The 20,479-nt window shown below is 44.3% G+C and overlaps 1 protein-coding gene across 1 annotated transcript in view; it reads left to right on the top strand.

Annotated features, from left to right (window-relative positions):
• LOC308326615 (potassium channel subfamily K member 15-like) overlaps positions 1-13,918 on the top strand; it is a gene marked incomplete at both ends in the record, with an annotated part of 61,542 nt that extends 47,624 nt beyond the window's left edge. Inside the window, 4 exons of the mRNA XM_080779580.1 lie at positions 12,096-12,130; positions 12,922-13,058; positions 13,660-13,696; positions 13,790-13,918. Coding sequence (XP_080635706.1) covers positions 12,096-12,130; positions 12,922-13,058; positions 13,660-13,696; positions 13,790-13,918 — 338 coding nt within the window. The remainder of the gene's footprint in view (positions 1-12,095; positions 12,131-12,921; positions 13,059-13,659; positions 13,697-13,789) is intronic.
• Between the last annotated feature and the right edge of the window lie 6,561 nt (positions 13,919-20,479).

Here is a 20,479-nt window from a genome sequence, read left to right as displayed (position 1 = left end):
AAAACGTATATTGGGGCTATGGAAAGAAAAATAAATTATAAAAAAATATATTAATGAATGGTCTGTCCCTAAACGATGTTGTCCTTCAGGCCAAACTGAGTGGGTACAGAAACAGAAGTACCAATGATATGATGACCCAGCAGCTTTGTCAGATTGGAGAATGTCTGTTTGAGAGACAAGAGAGGGACATGGTAAATGGTGCATTTAACACACACACACACACACACACACACACACACACACACACACACACACACACACACACGCATGCACGCACGACACACGCATGCACACAGTTTTTGAGACATGCAGACTACTAATAGTTTTAGAAGAATGCATGCAATCCTAATATTTCACTTTCTTTACTTTAGACTATACAGTACAAACGCTTACATTGTGTGTGTGTGTGTGTGTGTGTGTGTGTGTGTGTGTGTGTGTGTGTGTGTGTGTGTGTGTGTGTACTGCCATAACAGACATGTAGAACATCTACAGAGGACTGCAAGTTTATTGATGTGGCATGTATGGTGATGAGGCATGTTCATGTTTAATTGGGGAGCTCCGTACAGTAAAGTCAACTTTTACACGTTCAGAGTTTGCTGTGGACTGTGGAGTACTCAAGTTGGTCAAGCAGAGGCAGACGTATCTCACTACACTGAGTCAGAATGATGCACTTCCTGGCTTGACAGGTTATATATTATGACAGATGAGACCCAACAGGGTAGAGGGGTAGCCAGGTACACTTCAGTACCATTGGACAACTGCTGTGCAATTCATGCACGTACGCACGCACGCAAATGTCCAGTGGCCCATGGGGACTTGCCTGTCACAGAAGTTGTATCTGTCTCATTAAAGGACCAACTGGGACCAGTTTTAAGCCTCATTCCATCACAGTATAGAGTAATGGCTTTAAAATAGCTGCCCCGTGGGACTTGTTTGACCTCTGACCATAGTACATGTACCTTATTACGGCCATTATTATTCAGAAGATGTATTAATGTGGTTGCCATCCGCTCAATTAAAGAGAGCTGATGAATATTCTATTCAATGCATCGGCCCATCTCCCATCAGCTCCCAGAAGGGGTATTTCAGGGCTCAGTCAAACAAACCTCAAGTCACATTCAAATATTATTATATTCATTGGTGGGATTAAAGTTCAATGTTAGATACAACACTAATTGAAAGCCCTGCGCCAGTTTATACTTTCACCTTTGTTCGCCTACCAAACCACACTGTTTGCACAAATCTCTCCATTCACAATACCTACTCCATGCCTGTCCAGACATAACACACTATGTTGCATCCATGCGACTGTCATAATTACTGTACAGTTTGCAAGAAATGCCATGTTATTGCGCAACATTTCACTGTGGCGCAAATTACATCACAATTTAGGCCACTCCCCTTTCCACTGCACACTCTGGCCCTTTTTTAAACCGCCTCCTCGTCCCTCTCCCTATACTCGGTATGCGCATTCACGCGAGGCTGCGCCATATTAAATGTCGTCCGAAACCGAAACCAAGCAGCCTTGAGTGGAAGTGGCTTATAAAGCCCTCAAGGGCGAGTCTATGCCGATCTATAATCAATTAGATGCGAATATAATCAATTTCTAATGGCCTGGAGGAGAGGTCATCAGGTGGTCTCCAACCTTCTTAGAGTGTTTCAACCCTCAACCACTACACTCTCCAGTTGGCGGGTCAGCAGTGATTGGCCAAGTCACTGCCCCTCTCCTCCAGGCTTCCAGCTATAGACAAGTCCACGGAGGGGCACACCGCACGCAGCCATCACCGAAGCGCAACCAACACCGGGAGGGCGAGCCATACCCGGCCATCAGGCTGTGGTTTGAAACCTGACAAATTGGTACAAATTGGTATTATCTCTGGGGTCATGTGATTATGATGTATAAGTCAGATTCACATCCCATTCCAATTGGCTAGAACTGCCTTCCACATTTGCAGGACCTGGGCAGGAAACCTGGAACTTTACCCCTGCACTACCCGGACACCCTAATCATTCTTTATTTGAATGCATTTAATTAGGATGGTGATAACACATGACATGGGCAGAATTGAACACAATTGAGTATGACAGTGGAGGAATGGAATGGTCGACCACAGCATGACCACAGTGGAGGAGTCGGAGTGGAATGGACACAGTGAAGCCACAGCAAATGGCACAGAGTCGACCACAGCTGTTTGTCTTGGCTTTTGGAAGCTATTGCTGTCGGAGGACCTCCGTGGCTTGGATCACTTGATTCAGGTCAGAAGATGCACGCCATACGAACAATTATAAAAACACACTCCGTTGTGTTCAGCTCGTCTGTCATTGGTTCGGAGAACAAAGGTTTCGTGGTTCACTGAGACAGCGTGGGAGTCAGTGAACAGTGTAAAAAAGTGTAAGGGTGATGACCCTAGTGTTGCAGCCATACACTTAATGAGGTCTGGGTCACCATGTCTCATCCATATTATGTTGGGTTATAATAATGAGTGCCACAGGCTGATAAGACATTTAACTCTGATCAGGCTTATTAGGGACTTGGGCATGAGGCTTGTAAATGATGAGAGAGAGAGGGGGGGGGGGGGGGTGGGGGAAGGAAAGAAAATCATTCTGTGTGGAAAATATATAGACAGTAGACACTGTCCTATAGTTGTGTATTCTGTTTGATTTTGTTTTGCAGAAGCAATTACAGTGCAGCTACACGCGCACGCACACGCACACGGCACACTCGGAAATCAATGAACTGACAAGCTATGCTGTTAAAAGCCCACATACAGCTGAGACATGCCAAACACTGCATTCACTGTCTGCAGTGCAATTAATTTACTGCTCTTAAGCTTTGACCCACAACACGTTTTCACACTCCACTGCTGATCTGCATCAGGTCACTATATAGGATGTAATTAGCCTGAAATGCCTGAAAGGCGTAAAAGAGACCAGAACGAAAGCATAAAGAAAAATATTGAATGTGATGTGTGCACGACAGACGATGTGAAGTCCATGATGTTTATTTTGACGAAGTACAGCTTATACAGCATTCAGCATAGACTCACGCCAGCCAGCAGAGTGCATGGCTCACGCGTCTCCACAGGCTTTCGCCCAACTGACTACATGATCATATTCTCTAGGTCACTACTTAAGCAGTTTACATGGGTGTAGTAGGGTGTCGACTTTTATTGCATAATGTAAAACCAAAGTCTTTGATCAGCCAGTCTGTCCCTTCAGGTCAACAAACTCCTTTGTCTTGCCAATAGCCACCGGAATTCGGCTGCTTCTCCTCCTGAGAAGGCCGACACGGCGACACCCCTGTAGGTGACCACAGCTGCAGATCACCCAAAGTAGGTCCACTGTCTGTAGCCTAGTATGTAAATTACACAATTGACACAAGGCATTGCAACATTGTATAATTATGGAATCCCATATTCTTCAAATGTCAAACTACCAGCGTTTTACATGCTTTTGATCAGTTCATTGATCGCAAAGATAGATGTTGGTGGCAGACAGGCAAAGTATCAACTTTCTTTCTTAGGATTTGGGATACAGTCCATTTCCTTGAAAGGTGCAAGTAATGCACCATGACATGTCTGCATGGTCCATGCAGATATATCATGTGCATTGATTTGGACAGTCGCTAGCATTATCGAAAGAAAAAGCAAGGTACATGGAGAGTGTTGCTATAGGGAGTGAGATGGAGTCTGAAGAGGTCAGTCTTCAGATGGAAAATACAGTGGAAAATGTTAATGAATGAATTGTCCACAGTCAGTCTACCGGTAGACAGTCTACCCTGGCTGGTGATGAACACCAGCCAAGGATGAAAACATTACCCTGTCTAACCTTCTATAGATGCGTGGAATCTCTGAGTGTGAGTGAGTGTGTATCTCGAGAACATAGTTTGACCCAGTCTTGTTTGTCAAGAGCTTGTCAAGAGTTTGGTGCAAAAGAATAAGTCTATGCTGTAAAATCCCAAGTGCTAAGTTAATTTAACACAGGATATTACAATGCCTCACCAAGACGCAATGACCTTGGCAACCAGCCGCCGATGAACAGACTCGGCAGCGCCATTGGCACATGACTGCGTTCAAACAGCTGAATGTACATTACTGGTGCAATATGTCATGCTTTCTGTCCATCTGACCCCACACATTGACACTTTTTCAAAACATTCTAAAAAATAGCGGATGTACAAGCTTACACACACACACACACACACACACACACACACACACACACACACACACACACACACACACACACACACACACACACACACACAAACACAAACACAAACACAAACACAAACACGCACACATGCACACAGATATAGTCTCAGCACTGAAATGTTTTTCTTGCTCAGTAAATTAGTCTTGCTCACGTGTGAAAACAACCAACTGTTATCTCTAACAGTTGGTTAGGGTTAAAGAAGCAGCAGCTTTTACAAAGTAAGACGGGAAAAGAAAGAAGCTTAGTCTACACATGAACAGAAAATTGCTTCCAATGGATGTTGGATAAGCCACACATGGACCAGCAGGGGAGATTGTGCCATGATGGCAGGTGATGGTGATGCCAGAGAGAACTCTTAATGATGCTGCTGGCAAAGAGAGACAGTAGCACTCGCAGATGCGAGCGCCGCTCAATTCAAATTCAAATTACAGTAGCCTTTTAAATACCCAAGCCAGTACGGGATGTACGTAATTGGCATTTTGACGGGGGTATAATTCCCATATGCCTTTGCCTTGAAGAAAAGGCAAAGGCATATGGGTATGCAGCAGCTGGCTGCCTTCACATGCATGTGGAGGTGGTGCAGAAGAGCAGACGGATACAGGCTGAATTTAGGAAGGACCGCTCCGCTGCTGCATCTTCACTGAGTAATGACCTGATAAATACACCCCCGAACCAGTGGCCACTATACACATCAATACCACGCAGAGAGGTTGCTGTGGGTTTCACACTTCTGAGAAATAGAAGTGCGAGCTTGGTCCGTCTTCTTGCAAACTGCTGTGACATGCTGTGTGCCATTTCCATTCTGAAAAGTGTCCAAAGGAAGACCAGAATGAAAAGACAGAAAATGAAAAGCTATTTATAGGGGTGGGAATGGGATTTCTGCTTTGTATTCGGTGACCTGTGGTTTTGCCTTATCGATTGCCATTTTCAGTATCAATGCATGACTCACAACTGAGACTGGGTGTTTCGACTTGCGGAATCTGCAGTTATCTAAGTGTAGACTTATACACATGTCTGCACGTGGAGATACACGTGTGGAGGAGTGAGAAGGAGGTGGGCTTTATTCATACGTACATTAAGAAATTCAAACTCTCTCCTGTCCAGAGGGCCAGCAGGCTTCCATGTCAACACTTCATCACTACCTCTGAGTCCATGGGAGTCCGTGGGAGTGCGTGCGTGCGTGCGTGCGAGTACTTGCTTGTGATATGCTGTGTCCATACAAGCCTGTGTTTAATGTTTGGTAACGGGGTGTGGAAAGAAAAGTAGAAAAAAGGTAGACGGAGTTGGAGGGAAAATAAAGAGATAAAGCCAGAGAGTGAATCATGGAGGTGTGAGCCTGAGGCCAACGCATCCTGATGCCTCCTCTTTAGAGTTGGGAAATGAAATGGGAGAGGTGATGGAGGGGAGATGCCATTCGCCAGCCCTGGCCTTGGCCACATTATTCTTATCCCCAGCACCAGCCTGTGGCTGGAGGGTCCCGCACCGACGAGAGCTGTGGTGGTTCCATGACCACAGGGTACCCACGGACCACGCTCAGGGTATGAATTATGTATGACAGGGCTGAGCTAACTTGATTCAAAACAGACTCAAACTGCAAGTCAAGGTCCTGTAAGGTTAGAAGCTTTCTGGGACTCTAAGCCTGCGGATGGTTAGTGTTTCAGGAGAGGTCAAAGGTTAATTGGCTTTTCTGCAGTCTCTGGTGTGGACTTGTTTTGCAGCGCCTGCGTTGCATTTCATGAGGACAACAGTCTCTCTCTTTCCACCTTTCTACCTCCCTTTTGTGCTGGCTGCTTTTCTTTCATTTTGTGCATTGCAGAGTATAGTATATCAGTGTGGGAGGATATTACCACTGGCATTTCAATGGTGAACGGACCAATTTCAAAACACATCTGTTCAATTATACCTGAGAACCCTGAGATAATTACCTCTCTTCCCTCCGGCCTTCACTGAATTACTATTGATTCCAACAGCGTAGGAGCCAGCCCAAGCTCATATCTACAGTACTGTGTATGTAGAGAGATTATTCCATCACACAAATGCATGATTTCTACTGATGACATTGTCGCCATCCATGTGAGCTAAAAGCCTGAAGAATGGAAGTTGTGCCTGTTCTCCTTTTGGCATTAGTTATTTTATTATTATGCTATTATTGTTATGCTAATATATATATATATACATATATACCGGTATACACATATATATATATATATATATATATTCATGAAATGTAGAAGACATACATAAGTCATACTGCAGGACCTAGTCCTGATTGGCTGCCACACATGCTGCTGTCATGTATTGGTTACTCAGGTCACATGACCAGGAAACGGGTAACAGGAAGCAGGTAACAGAAATCTTTAGAGACACGGTGTCTCTAAAGATTTCTGTTCCCAAATCCCAAATCCCTTGGTCCTACCCCCCCGACCATTGGTCGGGGGGGTAGGACCAAGGGATTTGGGATTTGTTTATAAACATTTTGGTATTTGTTTATAAACATTTGTGATTTGTTTATAAACATTTGTGATTTGTTTATAAACATTTTGGGATTTGTTTATAAACATTTGGGATTTGTTTACAAACATTTGGGATTTGTTTATAAACATTTGTGATTTGTTTATAAACATTTGTGATTTGTTTATAAACATTTGTGGTTTGTTTATAAACATTTGTGATTTGTTTATAAACATTTTGGGATTTGTTTATAAACATTTGGGATTTGTTTACAAACATTTGGGATTTGTTTATAAACATTTGGGATTTGTAAGTCTCATGGGGGGGGGGGGGGTAGGACCAAGTCTCATGGGATTTGGGATTTGTTTATAAACATTTTGGTATTTGTTTATAAACATTTGGGATTTGTTTATAAACATTTGGGATTTGTTTATAAACATATGTGGCCACCACCTAGCTTCTTCATTTTGATCTCAAAGTGCACCAGATTGAAGCATTTTCATGGCAAATTTACAATTTTTATCCGGCGTGGCAAAGCAGGATGGGGGGGGGGGCTCTGTATAATATGTTGCCTAGGGCCTCAAAAGGCCTAGAACCGGCACTGGAGACACCCAATGTTATGTAGCGTAATGTCATGATTGAGACCGGCCGGTTGAGAGGAGTGTTCGTTACTAAATAATGAAACCAGCAGGAAGGCCGGCACCTGCCGGAGAAGGTGAGTGGGGGGGGGATTATGACACTCCACTGCCACTCCCTTCAGCGGCAGTGTCGGTGTCGGTCCATTTGGCGGCCGACACCGCAACTGCCGAGACATGCGTTGCCGGTCACCCGTGTCTTCCCTGTGGGGTTAGGGTTTGGGGTAGGATGTCAGCGTCCCTAGTTAAAACTCACCCGTAGCTCCTGACATGCGCTGCCAGTTAAAAATCTGCCCTTGTTTCCCTGTGAGGTTAGGGTTAGGGTGTGTTAGGGTGACTAATGCCACCGAGAAACCCTGCCGCGGGTGTTGTCAGCAATTCACCATTTGTCAGCCTTTTCTGATTGGTCCCTGACTGACTAACCAGCAGGCTATTTTTGCCTTTGTTCCGCCTTGTTTATGTAGTACTAGTAGTAGTCACCAGTCCCAGTCACCATGCTGCACCTATTGTGTTCTGTTAAATAAGAATTCAATGCACAGAATATCAATACGAAGCAACTGAAAAAAGTGGTTATTTCAATGGTAGTGGATGGAGAGAAAGGATTTTTGTCCAACCACGAAACGGTAACCATTGGGTGCTAAGAGAGGTAGAACCATGGGTGGGACTTGACAAAGGGTGAATTGGTGGCGACTCCGCGGCATCAGCCACTGCTGGAAAATGCTGCCACAAACAGAGAGGAAACTAATATGTACAGTAACTGTTACAGCCAACAAAGATATCGAGCGGAAGAGGACAATATTATGAAAGTTGAAGCCTCCTTTTTGGATAAGAGTGCTGCACAGCTGCACTTCCATTAACTAAATCTGATAATGAAGGTTAATCTTTCATTTACACTGACTGTGTAGATCAGATATTTTCAGCATGCAACTAAGTATAAATCAGGCTTTTACGTTTGGAATTGACTGAGAATGGTATTTCACACCACTGAGCTGAAGACAATTAACAGAATGCCAGCTCTGTTGAGCAAGTTGTCCTTTTCAAGAACAGGTTGTTGCACAATGATACAATATACTGACTACAAGCTGGATGTTGTCTCTTCCAATTATGCTTCTGAGATGTTCACGAATGTGCTATGACTAAAAAAAACGAAAACATTTGACACTTTTTGAGAGTGATTGTTTTTTTGCACTTTCCTATTTATCTTTATATTAGCCTGTTTTGAACATAGGCTATTCAACAAACTTCATGATATGGACAGTCATGGACTCCACTGTTCACTCTTTGTTTTCAATAGTAGAACAATGTACAAAAAGGCAAAGATCTATATAGGCTCAAGTCCAACAGTTTACATCCGACTGTCACTTTACCTAATCTCTTCCGTATATCCAAATTGAATTCATGACGGGCACAAATCAGGCAGCCCGCTTTGCTTTCCAGCTGAGCTCAGGCAGCGCAGATGTTTTAGGAGCTCCCCACAAGAGTAGCGGATCTACAAGCTCACAACGCACAACAGTGCAACGCGATGTGAGCCTTGTAGATTAGTTGTTTTTGTTTGGTAACTTTGGAAACATTGTGTACCACTATTATAACACAGTGAACTTTTTTTTTAGAGCTACAAGCTGTGTGCCGATGTTTCTTCTCTCTACAAAAGGCATGCCGTACCTTTGAAAACATCTTACGAAGCATACTTTCTTATTCAGGCCTATAAATCATAGAATCAAGCTGTATTGTCGAGATTGATATTCTTTTTAGAGGCTTTGGCGGAACTTATTCAGAAAACAAATATTTGAATAAGTAACATTGATCTGTCCCCTGCAACCAGTGCACAGGAACATTATTCATGGTAACTATATTAAAAAAGCCCTTTCGATAATGGGGGTGTTATTTCTTTCTATATATATTTTTTTATCCTGGGCCATGGCTCAGTGTTCCAGGCACCGTCTGGCAGTGTGCCGCGGGTTCGACTCCCCCATCCCTCTATAAAAAAAGAAAATTATAATAATAATAATATGGTTCACCACTTGAATAAAAGCAATTTCACACACACCTCTTAAACATATATATAGCCTCTAGATATTAGTTTTTTTGGCGCATACATACTGTAGGTATGCCCACACACATACAGTATATGAGAAGGTTCCGTTCATTTTCTAATCTAGTCATTTTCTGTCAAGTCTTAGAATGCCTACCATTTGTCCTGTCCGAGAAATACAAGTGCAGATCGTAGGTCTCATCAATGCAGTGCTTTGTGCTTTGCATATAGCTGCTCTCCAGCTTTACAGAAAATCGATTTTCACCCTTCAGAACATGAACTGTGTTGAGATGTTTATTCCATTCACCCCAAATTAGATTACGGACCAGTGGAGTGACCCTGAAAATATCCATTGCAAATCAATTTCTTAACCCATTTAGGCCTGCATGAGGCCGATTCTAAAAACGCCTCTAAATCCTGACCTAAGGTTTCTGAAAAACTTCAAATATTTATATAGCAGCATCAGAAAATGTAAATTTTTGAATACTGTACATACTGTACAGAACCCAAAAATGGGTTCCCGGCCTGAGGGGGTAAGACACCAAAAGGGGTTCCCGCCCAGAATGGGTTTTAGAAAATAAAGACTATCAGCAGGGTGTTTTTTGTGTTTACAAAATAGGCTCAAGGTATTTTGTGACATATGTACTGTACAACACCACAATACAGCAGCTAGTAGCAACATATGTATTTACAGTATATAAAAAATAACTATGTTGCAAATTCGATCATCTGGCTGACAAGTGTACACACAAGACACTGTACTTTGTGTAGTAACTGCTTAATTTCGAGGTAAGATTGTGTATGTATTCCCCTGCCTGCTATTTGTGTCATCCTGTTCAACCGAATATGTTTTACATTGTTTCATTTAGCTAAGTGGCATTGCCAGTGGCATATATTAATCCACAGATCTTGTCTGAGTACATTTACCCTTGCAGCGTGGTCATTTTCAAAAGGATTAATACCTTGACCAACAATCGTAATCTGTGTTTGGTACCGCAATAAGATTCTATTCAGTCTATCTATGTTTAAAAGTCTTCATGAAAGAACAGCTATACGTATACCCTCTGAAACTCTACAAGAGCAGAGAGATGGTGACTGGTAACTTCATTTTCAGCAGGGGAGACGATCTGTCTGCCAAAACTGCTCTTATTTAATGTCTGGTGGACAGAGTGTGAGTGACTGAGCCTGTGGCTATCCAGAGAATACATAACACTCCTTCCATGTAACAACAGTGAGATCCCCCAGCCCCATATGCTACTCTGATACTTGAAATGCCAAGAGTATAATATTGGCAAGTCCTCAGGCCCCATTGCAAATTGTTTTATATGGTCATATGGATATGTATTTTGTTACTTCTACAAACAAACTCTCACAAGGAAAACAAAGCATGTTCCAAAATGTGCAGTGTCTGATTAAGAAAACAATATTCTTCATCTTGTGGATAAATTATACCCACTCAATGACACAACACGTAGGCATATGCCCGTTGATTAGGGCATTCACTTCTAGTCATTTTTACTAGTTGACTATAGTTGCCTAGTTTACTAGTCGACTAGTTGTTTAACTACCTATTATGTAAAAAATATATAATAATACAAATATTTACTTGCAATATTATATGATCCATCCCTGCATGGTTGAAATACACAGTATTCTTTTACACCGTGGCTCTGCAGGAGTCTAACAGCCTATACAGTAACAGTCTGTCTGTCTGTCTGTCTTGCAAAGTGCTGACACCAAATGTACCTCCACTAATTTTAATCTTGTCATAGCTGACTGATATCACTGGATGGCCACCTGAAGATTATATGATCTCATGATCAAAATAATGGTATTTCGATAGATCCTTAGAATGATACAACAAAATCCATGTGGCTAAAGCTCATGATATGAAGGTTGTAATCTACACTGGTTTAGAAATTCAAAACAGGGCCATGGATCAATTCCCCTTTATTGGAAACCAATTTAAAGTCAGTCAGAGTGATTCTGTTGGCTCTACAGGGCAGATCCAGATGCTGTGGTAATGAGATTTAGGCTGTTTCTCCTTATCTTAGGACTGTGCTGACATTCTGGATATATATTTATCCTCTCCTCTAACCAAAAGCACTCACTCACTACAGTACTTATACTTACCTTTACTGGTTTTTAACCTGTGCATTGACGAGTAAGGATCCGTTGATCATTAACAAACACATTACTGATTTCTGTCAACTCCTTTCTATTGTATCAGATCAGTTCATTTTAATGACCATGCAACCAAGGTCGGTAGAATTTGCTTTCGGTACAGTATGGCGATTTTTCACCTGGTGCCAATTGCCTAAACTGTAATCCAGGACCCTATTCTCCCTTTGCCAACCTGGTGAGAGTCCCTGAACATCACCATGCTTCCTTCAATGCATGAGGAGTGAATAGGCTGCTTCTTATCACCTGACAGGGAGAGTTTCCCCAGTGGGACGTAGCGCGTGGAAGGAACACGTTATTCCAACCAGTTCCTTTCCCCTCCATCAGGCACCCCGCTGTCCAGGATTACTGCATGTTTTTTGTGAGGGGACACAGGGAGAACATGCAAACTCCACACGGAAAGGCCCTTTTGCCAACCCCACCTAGGCTATTGGGCGCTGATGACACGGAGGAGAGAGCATGCCCCCCCCCCCCAGCACCCCTGCCGGGAATCAAACCCGGGACCGATCTAGCTGTGAGGCGACCGCAGTCGGTAGCTGCTGTGTAGCAGGTTTTGCCGTCTCTTTCTTTCCCTATTTTAGTCGTCGGCGTCAACTCCCTGGAGGAGGAGCAGCAGGTAGGTTCACCAGGTACAGTAGGTAGGTCTCTTTCCCTAACAGCGCTAATAAGCCAGGTCAGTATTAATATCACACTCTTTGTCCCCACAGACTGGTACTCCGTTCCCCAAGTCGCACGCCTGGGGTAGTGGAACTGGGTCTACATGTAGATTTGAAGCATCAGTGTGGAGGATAAAAGTCTTAGGTTCAAGGTTCAAGGTCTTTATTAATGTCCCAGAAGGTTTACAGCAAGAGTAGTGGTTACATTCAGAAAAAGTGCTAGGATATAAAGTGCCGGCATAAAGTGCTTGTTTCAACATATCATCACCACATTACCTGTTACTGGCAGCGTTGACTGCACGAATGGAGGCAGGGACAAAGGAGTGCTTATATCTGTTGTTTTTGACTGGCTCGTCACAGAGCGCCTCCTATAGGAGGCCGTCTGGTTTTGGGACAATTACGATGGGGCTCTTCTATTACTCTTAATTCAAGCATTTTATTTACTTCCTCTTTAATAGTGATACGCCTGGCCTCTGGGACGCGATAGGGCCGCTGCCGAATAGGTTTTTTGACAGCCCAAGTGACAGCCCAAGTGTAATAATAAAGTAATAGGGGAACAGGTAGGTTGGGAACTACTCGTGCTGAGACGGTGGCGCTGCCTCTAGTGGTCTGTATGAATATTTGGCTAACTGGGTAGCGGCGCTGGTCGCCGTGAACGCAGCTCACTGGCAACGTGTTGTTCTCTAGTGGGCCCGCATACTCGGCGTGGAGTCGTGGACAAGGGTGACTGTACGTTACCTGAGTCTAAGAGGGCCTGGGCGTCGACGCCATTCATCCTAACGGGACCCGGCGACGGGACCCGGTGCCAGTGTGTACGCAGGGCTGCGGGCTCTCAGTGCTGGCGGTGGAGGGCATGAGGACGTCACGGTCCCTCTCTGGACAGGAGAGGTGATCGGGCCTGGCCACACACATAGCAGGGCCGCTGCTGGGGTCGACTGCCTCTGTCTGGCAGAGCGTGTTGAGGGCGGGGGCCGTCGTCTGTCATGGCCGCTCGGTTTTGGAGCCTCCGCCTTCGCTCCCAATTATGGTACCACTGTGCTCGAGCCGGGAGACTCAACCCTTGAGTCGAGGATGGTGGTCTTTAACCTCTGGAAATCACGTGACTCGGCTAGGGATGAATCTCTCCATGCTCGTTGGGCATTCCCGGTGAGGAATGGGGCTAGCCCAGCCAGCAACTGGTCAACGCTCTCAGGCTGCTATACGCGCTCGAACAGCTCGATGTATGCTTCAATGACATCGTCGGGGGATAGTTTGGTAAGTTTCTTGCAGCGGGCGCTGCCTCTCGAGCGAGGTGGCGTGTATTGTACCACGGCTTGCAAGTTGTTTTGGCCCTGCTCCATTTAAGCAGAGCAGTTGGTGTGGCTCGGTGTAATACCCACATTCTCCATCAGATGTTGCTTTTTCAATAGTGCAGCAAAAATTACAAACTTAAAGTGTCATCATAATAACTAAAATCAGGTTTTGCCGTCTCTTTCTTTCCCTATTTTAGGTTCGGCGGCGGCGTCTCCCAGGAGGAGGAGCAGCAGGTAGGTTCACCAGGTACAGTAGGTATAGGTCTCTTTCCCTAACAGCGCTAATAAGCCAGGTCAGTATTAATATCACACTCTGTGTCCCCACAGACTGGTACTCCGTTCCCCAAGTCGCACGCCTGGGGTAGTGGAACTGGGTCTACGTGTAGATTTGATCAGGGCGGCAGGTTACCGCCGAGCATGCCCGATCTGCCCCCCATAGCAGTCAGTGGGGAATGAGAGCAGAGGCAGCCGCTGCTTCCTCTTGAGCTGTCAGAGCGCTGCAGGTGCGTGCACTTGGAAGTGATGTAGGACGTACTGTAGACGGGATAGTATTTGCTGTCAATGACGAGGCCGAGTGGGCGGTGTCTTCTGGGCTGGGCTGCGCTCTGTCTCTTCCCCACTGACTGTCATGGCTGAAATTCTCAGGTGGCGGTTTGTTGCCTAGCGACAACCCACAGTAAGTACATAACATACAAGATCTGAAAGTATCTGGATTCCAATGATATCAATCTTTTCCTCATTTGGAGTTGGTGGTTTACTGTTGCTATCTTATATTGGATTAGCTTATCTATCGTCATGTTGGTTGGCAGGGAAGTGTGAGTGAGTGGGTGACAGCCCAGGGTACCATTCTACGCTCATTTGTTTGTTCATCTTAGTTGTCGCCAACGATAGAAGCTGCACTCGCCCTTCGCAAGGAACTTCAGCAAAAAGTTCTGAAAGTGAGTATCAGAAGTCTCTGATACAGTATGTTACGACGGCACATTGCTCATCAAGCGTGTGAAAAACATTGTGCACGTGTGTGCATGCGTGCGTGCATGACTGCATACTTGTGTTGCAAGATAGTTGCACGTGTGTGTAAGAGTGCATGTGTATGTGATTACCGAGTCCTGCTGAGAGCGCCCCAGTGCCCCCGAGGGGTGGCAGGGGACAGATGGCTAGGAGGGGCTGTAGTGGGAGCTGCCAAGTGGCATTAGTCACACCCATTACTCACACAATCTCTGCTGGCAGACAACAAGTGACTGAGCTACTGATGTCTACATACCAGGAAGCTCTCATTAAGAATCTGTGCAGGAAGCAACAATGGGAGAGCAATTATAAAAGTGCATATACTGGTGGTGAGAAAGGATGGGAAGAGAGAGGGAGGCGATATCTGCCAGCATAGTTTGCACCATTATCATCATCAGCAGCAGCAGCAGCAGCGGCAGAAGCAGCAGCTGCAGCAGCAGCAACAACAGTGGCATCGTTACCAGCATGCTTGGGGGGGGGGGGGGGGGGGATATAATCTAGTTTCCAAATAATTTGAATACCTATGCTTTGCTCCCAGAAGCAAAAGAGCACAAATTGCACTTTGCCACACAATCAGGGGAATATAAATGATTTGGCTTTGCGCTGAAATGTGTTTTCAAGGTTGCCCTCTTTCCCGGTCCAGGACCCCGTCTGTCATTCCTTCACATTTGAGGACAAACACATCCTTTGTGCTGCTGATCCCTGTGCACAGAGGTGTGATCCAGGCCAGGCGTTCATTTTCCCCTTTTAGAAGCCTGCTAATGAAGTCACAAACAGCCTGACCCCACGGGATGTGCCCAGCTTCTACAGCGAAGATGGAGGGAGACTTGAGGACTAATTGGCAGCACCCTTGTTTCCAGTGTAATTGCACTTATCTAGCGAGTCACCTTCGAGGGTCATTAAGAGGCTCTGGATTAATTGAGCAGAGCGTGGAGGAGCAGAGGAGAGAGAGAGAGAGAGAGAGAGAGAGAGAGGGGAGCCAAGCACAGCAGATATTTGGCCCATTACTCTGATAGTAAACTTTCTAGGAGTCTGACACGTCTGCTCATGTGGGACACTTTCAATCAGCCAGCTTAATCGCTCCTCCAATTTGACTGGGAAATGCACACAGGAGTTTTTCTTTTTATAGAATTCTTGATCATCGTTTCACAGCTGTACTCCCACCAGCCCACTCTAATAGGCCAAATACACTCCTTTAAGAGGACCAGCTATAGCCAAATGACGGTGGTGCTTTTAGAAAGAAATTTGTGTTTAAAAGCTTTCCAAGTTGGCGTCTACAAACAAAGCACGCAACACACTGAGCCAACTTTCTCCATGCACACTGCCAGGGAATTCCAGTGGTACTATACTTTTTTTTCCCCCATGGGGTATTTCCTCGTTGAGAGTAATATGAATATCAACCCAAAGAGCTGTATACAGTATGAGTATGTGATAAACACATTATCACATAACATTCGTCTTTGCCCTTGTAGTCCAGCTAATAATCTTTATCAGTGGTTTTCAACCTATTTCATATCAAGGCTCATTATTTATTCAGAAACTATAGTAAAATACTGTACGCACATCACTTCGTGGAGGTGCTGGGTTCAAAAAGTAACATATGAAAAGAGAAGGGAACCCTCATACACTCATACGTATGCTCCATTATTTATTATTATTATTTATTAACATATGAAAAGAGAAGGGAACCAGCACACTCATACGTATGCTCCATTATTTATTCAGCATTTGAGCCACGGACCACAATTTTGATAACCTCGCCTCACCAGGCTTTCCACCGCCTCGGAGGAAAGCCTGGTCTCTGTTTCAAAAGTCCGTATGATCCCGCCTGGGGCCGGATGATGTGGTTACGTCATGTTGTAGTATTGTTTTGTAGTCGCCAGACAGGATGAACAGGCGGCGACAACTTCCTTTTCCCTCTCAATAAAAGCTCTCGCTTACGAGAGCTTTTATTGCTTTTAATCAAACAGGAAGCAACAAACAGCTTCCTTTTTGTTGTAGGCAAACCATTGCCTACAACATGACGTAAGCATATCATCCGGCTCCAGCCCGGATCATATACCGAAATGAATTTTTTTTGATGACATTTAGCCTCTCGGACCCAAAACTAAAGAATATTTTGCTATCGTTGGATAATATTTTGTCCACAATTCCATGCTGTATTGATGTTGGTATACCATTTGGAGAGATAACAGGCAAACATAATATAATAACAATGATTTTACATTCTCTAATTGTGTAAATTATATGTAACTCTTGAGAGTGTAAAAAGAGTTAAAGGTCCATTTGGTTACCAACTTTCCTTATTATTTAGCTGGGGGCCACCTGGAATCCCCTCAAGCACCACTGGTGGTCCCCGGACTACTGCTTGAAAACCACTGATTATATGACTGAGGACATCTCTATCACATCAAGGGCATATACTGTAGAGTGACAACATCTAACAAAGGTAACAAAACTGAATTGAAAATTGATGCTTGGGGGAAATTACTTATTTAGGTTACTTTGGCTTGCTTTAATGATATTGGAAGAGCTGAATTCATTGCCAAGGTTACCTGTCTGTCATATTGGAATGCATCTGGCCTTGCACTACAGTGGGAATTCTCTGTTGTGTATAGTCTGTTAGACGATTGTGTGATGACTCTGGTTGATACTGTAAGTGAGGTCAAAGGTCCAGACCTTTGACCTTCAAAGTCAAGGGTTTGGTCAGATCAGCTCTTCATTTCTGTTGGCTCAGCAACTTAAAAACACATTCGCTGGCTGCGGGGTGGCTGGCTGGGTCACCGCTACAATGCTCACAGCAATATAGCTTCTTATTTCAAAGACAAAACATCCCATTCATTGTGACAAGACAGATAGCAATGTTGATTCCTACAGTACCCAGATGTTTGTTTGAACAGATTGTTGCGAAAACAACAAGCACGCACTGGATGAAGTAACCTTCAGTAATGCTTTCAGATGAATCCATCTACAGTACTTGAGTTGTCTTGCCTCGGTGTGTCTCCAGCTACACCTGGATGAGATTTGGTGTTTGAGTAAGAGATGGATGTTGATGGGCCTGACCTTTTATTTGTATGCTACACGATGCATGGTATGCTGGTACAGAGAACCCAGTGTCTGACGTTCAACGACAGCTGGTATGTGCGTATGGCATGTTTGTGTGTATTCTGAAATCTCTCACTAAAACATCCGCTGCTTTCTCATATCAAAAGACGCAGAAGGCAGATGAAAAGGGCATATTTGAGTTCCGCCTCTTCTGTGCAGTAGAATAAAACCCCAAAGGACGACGCTTTCAACAACTGCATTAGAGAGAGAGAGAGAGAGAGAGAGAGAGAGAGAGAGGGGGATGCTATACCGTAGTCAAATGTCAACATGATAAATCCAACCTTTACAAGCAGTCTCTGCTGTAAGCAAGTTCGTGTCCCAGAATTAATAATCGGATCTATCAAATTGTTTTGGAATAATTAATGCCACACTGACTGTCATATATCCCCACTGTGGGGTCTATAAATCGCTCCTTTAAAAAGAGGTTATGGCTTATATATATGGCTTGTGCTGTCCTGTGCAATGCCTTAGGGTGAAAAAGGGCCTTTTTATTGTTGGCGAGGATGGTGCTTGTTAAACAAGCTTCGCCGGAGCTAGGAGGGTGTCAAGTCCACGTGAAAGACAGATCAATCTCTGAGGCCTGTTTCAACACTGATAGATGGAAACAGAGGGGGGGAGGAGCTGTCATTGTTTGAAACATTTTTGTTGTTGTTTTTGGGGGGGGGGTCCCAGCAGCCACTACTCAGTCTAGCTACAGTCAAAAGAAACCTCAGTAGAGCCATGACACATCCGCATTCATCCACTCCCCAAAACCATCCCACATTTGCCACTATAGTCACAACCCATGAAAGTACATTTAGATTCAGTCTAGTGGAAGTTTTCAAAGAACCACACAGATTAAATGGGCTCCATTTTCGTCGCCGCCGTTACCCGCCATGCGGGCCGCAAGTCAGCCACACTGCCCGGAAATTACGAGTATAGGAGCTTGCTTAGTTGCTTTGTCCCTTAACCCATTCTGACCGGGCACCCATTTTGGTGTTAGCATCATGTTATGCTTTAGCTATTGAAAAATAGCAGATCTACAAGCTCATAGCGCGCCACCGAGTGGCGCGATACGAGCTTGTAGGTCTGCTATTTTTGAAAAATTCGAAGAACGACTGACATTTTTAGAATCTGATCTCAGGTCAGAATGGGTTCATCAGACCAGTGTGTGTCCAGTGGAAACCTCGTACGAATCTGATCTCAGGTCAGAATGGGTTAATGGTATTTTGGTCCCGTGTCACCCGCTATCTATTATGTTGACACCGGTATTTGCGCCCAGAGGTGTGGTCATGGGCGCGTTGGCACGCTTTCCCCTAAATTGCCATTTGGGATGGCGCATAGTGGAGTTTAAAAGCACCCGTAAAGCCTTAATGGAATGCCAAATTAGTTTGGTATAGCGGCACGCACTGCGTGCCTACAATGGAGATGTCCGTGGAGTCGGGCTGCGTCATCTCTCCTATTCTCCTACGCATCTCTTTGTAATTTTCCTATAATCAGCAGCAGTAAGTGCCTGCCACTTCCTTGTGTCCATTGTGTTTATATATAATTGTATAGTCAAAGAAGTTATTTGGCCTGTGCCAGGCATTGTCCATCCATTTGCTCGTTCAGTTTCATCACCCCATAGCGCAGCAAATGCGATTGAATCCGAACTTTCCTTTTCGCTTGATACCGTTTCGTAGAGACGGCCTACAGACACGATCTATATACCAACCCAAAAAAAGCCAGAATTTCATAGTTTACATGAAAATGAAATTTTACTATGAAACAATATAGCACTGCAGGGCATAACGGGCGACGGATAAGGGATCTCTTAAAGGCAATGGCATGTGGCACGGTGATTGGTTTAATTATTGTAACGCCCAAACCATACATATGCATAATGTAACGGGTAACGGAGGTGTTTTAGGGATTTAGACAGGTAACCAAAATACCAACTTTAGTGGGGGAACACCCCTTCCGCACTGCTAAATCCCCAAATAGTGTATTTAGAATGCTTGAATGAAAATGGAGCCCACGTAATCGTACTATGAACGCATTAATAACATTCCCATCAGTGTGCTATTAGGTGTGACCGACACCAAATCAATACAGCCATGTGAAATTACAAACTTCTGAGGGAATTTATTGCTAATGTTCATTAACTTCATTAATGAAATATATTTCAGATAATTATGGTTTTATAGTTGTTCCAATCTGTCTTCCAATCTATGCCTTATAAGATGTGAGAGTTAGAGCATAGAGTTCCAGGGGATGTGGTTGTAATATCGAACACACAAACACCATACACAAAATGACATTCATGGGAAACTGCATCATGAATGATCCAATCTTACAGAATATTGAAAACCTATATGCAACAGCATGAATACTAGTCTAACAGTAGTTTTCACTTCTTTCGCACTACACATACTGTACATTCTAGCCGCTCTCTGAACCCTCCGTAAAGCTTTTCTGAAATTTGGATGTCACTTTACCTAGGGTCCCTGTGCATTTCTTCCACGCGCTATGGTAGGCAGATGTAAATACCCTCCGTTCAGGCCGTGCTGCATGCCTGGTGGTTGTGGTGAGATGTTTCAAAAGATGCATGAAACTGCTATAGGAGACAACGGAAAACGTGAGAGAACTTTCATTTGGCGCAGATGCCGTGAAGTATTTTTATACTTTGTTTGACCGTTTTGGCTTCTCTCTTCCTCACTTCCTTATTGACTTCCCATTGTATCGCCTCCTGCACCGAGAGTGGCTGGCTATAGCTGAGACAGAGCAGATCAGAGGCACGTAGGGAAATACATAATAGTTGTAGTTATGCTCCATACAAAAATAATAATGATATTGTGTACATGCAGTCATTGGCGGCCTTTTATATGTTTCAATCGTAACAGACGACGTCACACTGATAATCAACAGCATGCGCGCCACGCGCATAAC

This window comes from Protomyctophum bolini, assembly GCF_963924005.1.
Source record: "Protomyctophum bolini genome assembly, chromosome: 2".
In the NCBI taxonomy this organism is placed as follows: Eukaryota; Metazoa; Chordata; class Actinopteri; order Myctophiformes; family Myctophidae; genus Protomyctophum; species Protomyctophum bolini.
This window is presented reverse-complemented; position numbering and strand designations above follow the sequence as displayed.